At 42.9% G+C, this 8,779-nt stretch overlaps 2 protein-coding genes across 2 annotated transcripts; both read left to right on the forward strand.

The window, feature by feature from the left end:
• The first annotated feature begins 2,157 nt into the window (after positions 1-2,157).
• LOC129596836 (uncharacterized) lies at positions 2,158-3,415 on the forward strand. The gene is made up of 3 exons (XM_055494212.1): positions 2,158-2,369; positions 2,442-2,630; positions 2,886-3,415. The coding sequence occupies exons 1-3, from the start codon at positions 2,315-2,317 to the stop codon at positions 3,140-3,142; spliced, it is 501 nt and encodes a 166-aa protein (XP_055350187.1). The 5' UTR covers positions 2,158-2,314; the 3' UTR covers positions 3,143-3,415.
• Positions 3,416-7,104: 3,689 nt separating this feature from the next.
• Positions 7,105-8,578, forward strand: LOC129596834 (uncharacterized). Its single transcript, XM_055494210.1, has 3 exons — positions 7,105-7,342; positions 7,831-8,022; positions 8,165-8,578. The coding sequence occupies exons 1-3, from the start codon at positions 7,288-7,290 to the stop codon at positions 8,425-8,427; spliced, it is 510 nt and encodes a 169-aa protein (XP_055350185.1). The 5' UTR covers positions 7,105-7,287; the 3' UTR covers positions 8,428-8,578.
• The last annotated feature ends 201 nt before the right edge of the window (positions 8,579-8,779 follow it).

Genomic DNA, 8,779 nt, shown 5'->3' on the forward strand with positions numbered 1-8,779 from the left:
TCGGTTTTAAATTGTTTTTTAAGCAGTGTGCAAAGCGCAGTGTACGTACAGCAGTAATCACCTGAGCAACGAGGCACAAACTGCGAGACTTCTAGTAAGCCAGTAAAAATACGTACTCTTATTATCCGTTCAGACGGGATCGGGATTAGGTGTTACGCAGCTTCTTTTTCGCGGCGGAAGTCACGGAACCATCTTCCGACTGCCGTAAATGCAAAGCATCGCGATGCAGTGTCGCTACAGATATGCGCCGCTATAGCTGGTTACTGTGTGGGTGCACTCTGTATGTGTTACTTATCATATTCTGGTGAAGAGCGAATGGCGAGTTTGCGCTCCATCCCAGAGAAAAAAATCGTAAGCAACACAACGAACGCGATAAAAAAAGTACATACTCGTGGGTACCGAGCACTGCTTGAAAACGGATGGTGTTCACTTGTACAATTTGTCCGACCCAGGCTTTGAATGGGCAGCAGGTGAGACTGTCCACTCATAGAAGTATACGGCTTATCTCAAAATGAGGGAAAACCGTAATTTTCATTGCTTACGAACTAATCTGTAGACTGGAGCCGATGCAGTACTGAATACGTACGCGTTACACGTTACAATTTTAAGGGAAGTGACCCGGTACATGGTACCAATGCGTGTGCATGCACGAAAACTATCGCTTTCACGCACTTCCAAGCACCTCTTGGATTGTTTTATGAAACTTTAAAGCCAAGTAATTTCTATACATTGGCGAGAAAACTTTCCCAAAATTTAAACGCGCTGAGCTGTACCAAAACTCTTATTATGGATCGATCTTCTTCGTATTTCGAATGGAAACGCATATACGCATGGAGATCGTTTTTACATCGATCCACTATACTACCCTAGCGTGTTCTCAGACTTTAAAATGAATTTTAGAAAAACGTTAGAGGTTAAAGGTCACTTCCCTTGATATTATTACCTGCCCGAACTACAATGTAGTACTACAAATAGTACTCTGTGCATCGCTTCTAACATGTTCCAACATACCTGTTGTTTTGACATGCGTGATGCTAGCCTACGCTGAACATTTAACACGGTACCGTAGTGACCTTTGCAAAAGCATGCATGTGTCTGCTGATTTACAGGCGGCGAATTTTACGATTGCTATTCCTAGAGACGACTACATGGGTAGATGCTTATAACCGCGATTAAATTGAACCGGTTGGTATTGTACTGGGTGCTGCAATCTGTATTGTAAATTGTCTATGTATTTCGCATTAAATACATACCGGCAGTAGAAAGTTTACAATACAGATTATTGCAGCAAGAGTATACAGGGAGACTATTCGCGTAGACTGGCTTTCCCCCTCATATTCGAATATTGTAATGTACTCCGGAAGGGATTACGGGATTTATTGCCGCTCTACAATAGTGCGATTGAGCTGTTATTCTGGTAAGACTGAATGTACAACTGAGTCTGTACGACTTTAGAGCGACACTGAGGCATTTGAGTTGGGTAGAGTGTATGCTACGCTAAACACAGCTGAAGATCTTCCCGACACGCTCGTAGCGGCATTTCCCCCTGTCCACACCCCAAACAATTACAGTACAACGCTAGTGGTAATAGTAATGATCGTGCTTGTCGACGAACCGTCCGGCTTACATTTCAGCGTTATACTCAGTTACCTAAACTTTTTACATTGCTACAGCCTGGAACGATAGATTAACAAAAATATAATTGCGCAAAAATGTGCTTTGGTGACTGCCATAATAATTAAAATAAGAATTCGTTCGAAACATTGACAAGTGACTAATTGTTCATGTTGGTAAATTCCCTTAAAGTTATGTCAGACATGGTTGGCTCTGCTGCTTCTACAGGTAATTCTGCAGTTCTGCAATTTATTCTGCAGTTCTGCACATTCTGCAATTTACCGACGGATAAGGTTATGTCAGTCGCATTATGCGAGTGTCAATTTGTCTACCCCCAATTTGGCTGTATCTGCACAGATTTCAGCGCAGGAAAGATAGCATTGTACGTTTACTTGGACCATCTGCGGGATAAATAGGCCCAACAATGCACTTATTCCATTTGACAGTAATAAACAAAACATTACACAATACAACAAGATAATCTCAGATCGTTTTTCTACTCCTTTTGCCACTCGTGTGCTTGGCGTCGTTGGCGATAAGCAGGCATGCAGCTGCCGGAAGAAAGCGCTAACTGTAAATCGAATACCGCATGCCACTTACTTCTGCAGTTAACCGCCTTCCAAGTTCCAACGTCAGTTGACAGTCGGTATTACGTTCGAAAGTGCAGTTAACGGGAAGCTTTTCTAACAAGCATTTGATCATGCTGCGAAACGGATTAGGATGCTTATTCGTAGCAGGGGTTCTGGTATCGGCAGGTGTGGACGCTAAAGTGTAGCATAAAGTGGAACTGCATGTTGCACAATGCTGAACCGACTGTCAAATTACAGGACTGGCGCTCAACTGTAATCAATGTACGGATGGTTTTCTGAAGACCAGTAGAATGCTGAGTGACTGCCTTCCCAGCACAGCCGTCAACGTCACGTGTCCAGCGGGTACCGAATACTGTTTGAAAACGGACGGTGCTTATAACTGGAGTTACTCCACACAGGCTAGCGGAGCCTCGGGAACGTCATCAGGCGAGTTTTTACCCGTACTATCGATACAGTTCGTTGGCTACAAAATAACATTGTTATACTGTATAATCGAATGAGTAGCATTACGTTATGTATCTCTCTCTGATTGAGTTTGAAGTGATTCATTGAGATTCCGCGTTTAAACTGGGACGTTGCGTTTTGCATTCATGTTGCTTATGTATGCTAAGCGTAACTAAGTACGAGTAAGTAATAGTGCAACAGTGACCTTTGTCAAACTATGTTTCTTTCGCGTTGTAGGCGGTTCCTTTTACGATTGCGGCACTTCTGCGTTGATCCAGCTCCTGTTCGGCCGCATCCCTCCGGCTAGCGACAACTACTGCGATGACAACATCAAAATGTTTGGACCAGTGCTTGGTAGAACGCAATGGTTCGGATTGAACGGAACCGTGTGTATTTGCAAAGGTGTAACGTGCAACTCGGGAAATACCCTATCCGCTGGCGCTGTGATTCTAATGATGATCCCGTCTCTCGTGTTGATGATTTTCATAAAATAATCGGGAGAATAGTTTTCGATTAACATTTGGTCGGTTTCGAATTCTGCACTACCGCAGTGGGTGGATGCCAGATGGATTGCTCTTAGTAGCAACAGACGTCGGCGCTTTTTATACTTCTAGTCATGATCATGAAGCAAAACTGACGTGTAACTGTCGTGCATGGACATTATCACATCGGCATTGTTACTTGTAGTGCACAACACTGCTTCCTCGATATTCTTTAGTTCATACTTTTGCCTTGGAAAGCGTAATGAACAATAGGCATGGGAATGTGGACAATTATGGTGCGCATGGGCACAGAATATTTCAGAGAAAGGATACTGCATTACTGCACAGTACTGCCACGCGAGGTTGCTCGCAAGATGATTTAGTACTTGAGATTTGGTTAAGTTACGGTAAAACCATTGTTGGATTTCTAAATTTACATTTTACTGGACATGGCTAAATACTGAATTTTAGAAAAATGAAGGCATAAAAAAGTAGCTAAAGAAAACGCTACACAATCGTAAAAGATTTACACCTCTGTATATATACGTCCATATGCGCAATTCCCTCCTCTGATATATTAGCCGCGCAAGTGCTAACAACTTTTCTAATCGTTTATTCGTTGTCTTTGATTGTGGGTGGTTAACAGACGGTTCTTGCACTTTGTAAACACCGCAGTAGGTTTTGACATGCAATAACAAAACGCTATTTTGCAAAAGAAAACTTATATTTTCGTCGGGTATCTGGATGACAATCTAGTAATTACACAGGTTTTGGATTTGCTGGATGCTAACGAACGGCATTAACCGCCAAAACTGTGTACTTACTGTATAACGCTGGCCGATCTGTAGGAATTTGAATGTAGTCGGTTTAATTGTCGTGATGCAGCCATTTGCCGATAAACAACATTCTCGCAGAAATCGCCAAAGTTAGTCGTATTCTGGCACTGTATTTATAACTCCACTCCATAGTTTGATGGTGTGATTGTGCTTCGTCACCAATGTCACTAATGTATGTACACTGCTTCGGCACTGATGTACGTATATGTTATAAATTATTATTTTGCATCGTCATGGTATACTGTATAATTATGTAGTGTCCCAGAAGTTTGCTTGATTGACTGAAAGGAACTGCTATTTGATATCGCAAAAAGAAAGGTCCACATAAGGTAATGAAAAATGGTACCGGCATCGTAAAACTTTCCCAGAAAGCATGTTCCACATAGTACAGAATAGCCTAAGGCTGCAGTCGTTCAGTCATAAATGTGCGGTATTAATAGCGGGTGTTCTGCTTGAGCAAGGCTACCGTTTTCAATAGTGTGCTTAAAAAGGTTCCTAATGTGAGGAGTGGTTTCAGTTTTGATAGCTAGAAATATATGTGAATGCAGTAGTGATCTTTTATCCACTATGAAATTTGCTTGGATAGTAGTGATTCTGCCGGTTCTCCACGTGTTGGCACAAGCAACCGCAAGACGCCATTAGGCGGCGATGCCCCACTTTCCCGAACGTGAATCATCTGTCTGCAAAACGCAATGACCTACAGCATTATTACACCGTACCTTAAGAAATTTTTATACTTACATGTTTGTCAACAAGTGGTAATTTACGTAACTGTATTGCACATTTTAAACAAATGGTCACCGGCGTCCCATGGGGCGTGTTACAAAACGATCAGCAGATCGCAGTTCCAGTTCTATTTGTATGTAATACAAAAAGCCACAGGAGGCTTTGGGTAACCATATATACTGAAAAAAGTGACCACGTGTTGAGAAATGGCGAAGTACAGCATAGGGCGGCATCCATAAATTACGTAACGCAAAAATTCGACATTTTTATGCCCCCCACCCCTCTGTCACGAGTGCTAACAAAATGAGATCCCCTCCCCTGAGCGTCACGTGACAAAATTAGGACCCCTCCATAGATATAGCATGGTGACGTCATAATGGTCACACATTTTTAAACCCCCCTCTCTATGTAACAAACAGTAACGCTTGGAGGACCTCCCCCCTCCCCCTACTTGCGTGACGTAATTTATTGATGCCGCCCTAAGAACAGTATGAGCGGTACTGTAAGCAAAGTGTGCGAAACTGCGAATTGTGAACGCGATGGTTCAACGTACGCGTGGGTGTGTACTGTACAGAATTTGTTAAACTACAGTGTAAAATCACCGAACTCTGGAAACGTTGGTACATAGTCAACCGGAGCGTAGCGAAGGTCCTCCATGTTCAACACTATGCATTCGTTGATTTCTGTCCGTTACGGAAGGTTGCTACGAAATGTAGGTTGGTCGTTACGAAATTGTTGCTGGCTGTCGGCTGGTATTGGTGCTAAGTTAATACAGTTAGTTTGTTAATTATGCTAAGTAATTATGGTAAGAGTGCTACCGGCAGGACGTTAAAAATTAATTATCACTCGCACGAGCGAAAAGCTGCTACGCTCCGGTCTGCCAATTACACGCCAACGTGCATTTTTCCTAGTACCGTAGAGCAACAGCAGAACGTTTGGACCGATAAGCCTAGCAATGCAAGGTTTATTACACCACATCACTTTCCTACAGCTTTAACGAAAAGCACTCGGTTTTCTCACAATCAGTGTTCTGTATCTAGGATCTGAATGTGAAATGGAACTCAATCTCCACGCTCAAGATATCCTCACCGCTGAATCTTCCGCATCTGCGTGCAGCCAATTTCGAAGTGAACAACATGACGACATTGCCAGACGAGCTAATCGGTTTCCTATACAACGTCACAAGCAGAATATTTCTGTCCTTCAGTGGCTCTTTGATAACCAACAGAGATCTTTGCGCCAGTCAGCATCTGTTACCTCTTCTGCGCTTAGTGCATGATCGCGAGTATATTATGGACATTACAATCACTTGCGGCTCGCCACGGGAGCCGATGTGCGATCCTGTCAAGGTTCACCCAAAGGTCAGGGCGGATTTCCGGTGTCAGGACTGCTTTACAGCGTTTCTTCATGGAGAACTGGCAAGCGTTTATGCGATCTGCCAGAATTAACCTGGAGTAATCGTTAACACATGACGCTATCAAATCCGAATTTCTTAGCGGTTTGAGGGTGGAGATACGAGTATAGCTTTGGGAAAGCGCTTCAGTGAACAGTGGAGCTTAGAACAATCTTTAGCAGCCATAAAAAATTTCTTGAGCCCTGTGTTCTTTTTTACTTTGGGCGAAAGCTCGAATGCAGAATTAGGATACTTGGCGATGCGCTGCCGGTTAATTTTTCTCCTCGCACGGGGCAAAAAATGGCATTAATATTGTGCAATAAGCTCCATCCGGAATGAAATGTCCTTGCTTTTTACAGTACAGTCTGTACATGGCTACATGCAGATCAAACGTGCTCATCGGTTGGCTTGAAACTAACGGTAACTGTAAGATTTTTCCCTTTTACGGAACTCGTTAAGTTTTCAGGATGCCTCGGGTGGAGGAGTAAAAAGTTGTGGCAGCAGTTCGCGTTCCTGTAATCACAGAACAATTTCTTTATTAATTTCTTTGTGTGTTTCGTGGTACACCCCGGAGCTGTACATGAATAAAAACGTTTTTCTAGGAATACGCGCCACTTCAAGCTGGACAACCTGGTAACATGATAATTATGGAACCGACACAAAAATTGCTAAGGACAGAAATTATTTTGCGATAGGGAATACAGATACTAGCAGCATTTACTCAATGATTCGTTGCTCTCGCGCTCTTAGATGATGCGTGATGCGTTCTTCCATTATTGACATTATCGACAGCAAAATGTCAGTCGATTGTGTGCATGCCAAATTATCTGCGTGCTGATAGCCCGAGTAATAAATCATATAATTATTAAGTACTATTATATATTACTCATATGTGTTTTACTCAGATCTGTACGTCTACGGTATTTGCCACCGAAAAAGATAACATTGTAAGTTTGCTTGGAACTCTGTGGACGATAAGCAGGCCTAACATTACCGGAAGAAAACGGTGCACGATTGAACAATACTTAACATGCCAGCGTAGCGATCAATTTTGCAGTTATGTAACACGCGTTTCACAATAAATTGAATTATAATACATAACACGAGCGATCTCCTACTTCTTGATACTACCATTTCACGGAAGCTTTCGTCGTAGCGATATTTCTACGTACTGCGAGAGCTCTTACAGCAACCGGTTCACTATGGTGCGAAGCGGATTTGGATGGCTATTCGTAGCTGGCGTTTTGGTATCGACTGGTGAGCATGAAAACCGAGCACTGTACAGTGATTTACCTACATACCCTACCAGTAATGCTTTTCCTTTTTTAAACTGCAGCCAAGCTGCAGCTGAATAATTCCTGTTCATGCAGCCGTCACCCGACTGAAAAATGACTTTGCCAGTGAACATGCCGCTTAATTTTTAGCGCCATGAATTTAAAGGGGTCTCAGATTCCAAGCGAATCTCCCTATGGTACGGACCGTACGGTTACTCAAACGCACGAAGTGGTTGTATGCAGTGGCCACACCTACAGATACGGTATGCGAAGCCATCTCGCGAGGTAGAGTTGCTGTATCGTAACTGGATTCGCTTCGAACCGGAGACCACCCTTAGTAGATGCTAAACTGCAACGTCAGAAAGGGGTTAAGTTTACGACTATAAGTTCAGCGGTTTTCCGCTACCGCTGTTGTCAGGAAACTTATAAGTTATACACATCGAAATAAGCTGACTGACCGCCAAATTACAGGGCTGGCACTTAACTGTTATCAGTGTAAATATGGTTTCGCGCGGTCCAATGATACACTAGCCAGCTGCAGTCCTAGCACCGCGGAAAACGTCACCTGTCCACCTGGTACCGAGTACTGCTTGAAAACGGACGGTCCATATAACTACAGTTACTCCAATTTGCCGTGGAGCGGAGGCGCCGGAAATTCTTCAGGTATACAAACTTAGTATCCCGGTACTGTGTTACCATCGCCGAATACGTAATAACACAAAATATACTCGTATTTTAAAATCTCTATTGCAAAGGGCAACTGACATTGAAAAAGAAAATGTATACCTTCGGTTTTGATTCACAGGTGGCACGTTTTTGGATTGTGGAACAAACCAGTTGATCCAGTTCCTGTTCGGCCCCATACCTCCAGTTAGCGACACCTACTGTGATAACAGTATCAAAATGTGGAAGCGATTTCCTTTTAAAACCCAGAACCAATGGTTTGGCATGAACGGGACCGTGTGCCTTTGCAAAGGTGTAACGTGCAACTCTGGGAATACATTCTCCTCTACCGCCGTGATGCTGATGATCCCGGCACTATTGAGTGTGATGTTTGCCATGAAATAACACTTAAATATTGATAGACTGTTTATCTGGTTTATCTGTGTTAGTGTTCAATGCTCGTCACACCATACGCGCTAAATATGTATAATATTGAATTATTATCCCAAACAAGAGACATACAAAAAATACGTACATCGATACATGAATGCTTTTTACTTACAATTAAACGACAAAAACGAATTGGCTGGAGTGTGTTATGCTTTCTTTTGGTAAAATCCCTTCCGTCTACAAATGGCTACGCGCGAGATGCTCCCCCGCCATGAGCATTGACTACGCGCGAGAGCTACCAACAAACAGTTTGAATTTGTATTTATCACGACATGGCAACCAATATTTACGGGAAGGTCACCTTTTA

The sequence above is a fragment of the Paramacrobiotus metropolitanus genome, unplaced genomic scaffold (genome assembly GCF_019649055.1).
Source record: "Paramacrobiotus metropolitanus isolate TYO unplaced genomic scaffold, Prichtersi_v1.0 Parri_scaffold0000096, whole genome shotgun sequence".
Classification (NCBI taxonomy): domain Eukaryota; kingdom Metazoa; phylum Tardigrada; class Eutardigrada; order Parachela; family Macrobiotidae; genus Paramacrobiotus; species Paramacrobiotus metropolitanus.

Bases quoted from the DNA above. Each gene is read 5' to 3' on its own strand.
- LOC129596836 (XM_055494212.1), top strand. From the start codon at position 2,315: ATGCTGCGAAACGGATTAGGATGCTTATTCGTAGCAGGGGTTCTGGTA. The intron at 2,370-2,441 runs GTGTGGACGCTA...GTCAAATTACAG, and splicing joins AGGGGTTCTGGTATCGGCAG to GACTGGCGCTCAACTGTAAT. The intron at 2,631-2,885 runs GCGAGTTTTTAC...TTCGCGTTGTAG, and splicing joins AGCCTCGGGAACGTCATCAG to GCGGTTCCTTTTACGATTGC.
- LOC129596834 (XM_055494210.1), top strand. From the start codon at position 7,288: ATGGTGCGAAGCGGATTTGGATGGCTATTCGTAGCTGGCGTTTTGGTA. The intron at 7,343-7,830 runs GTGAGCATGAAA...GCCAAATTACAG, and splicing joins TGGCGTTTTGGTATCGACTG to GGCTGGCACTTAACTGTTAT. The intron at 8,023-8,164 runs GTATACAAACTT...TTTGATTCACAG, and splicing joins AGGCGCCGGAAATTCTTCAG to GTGGCACGTTTTTGGATTGT.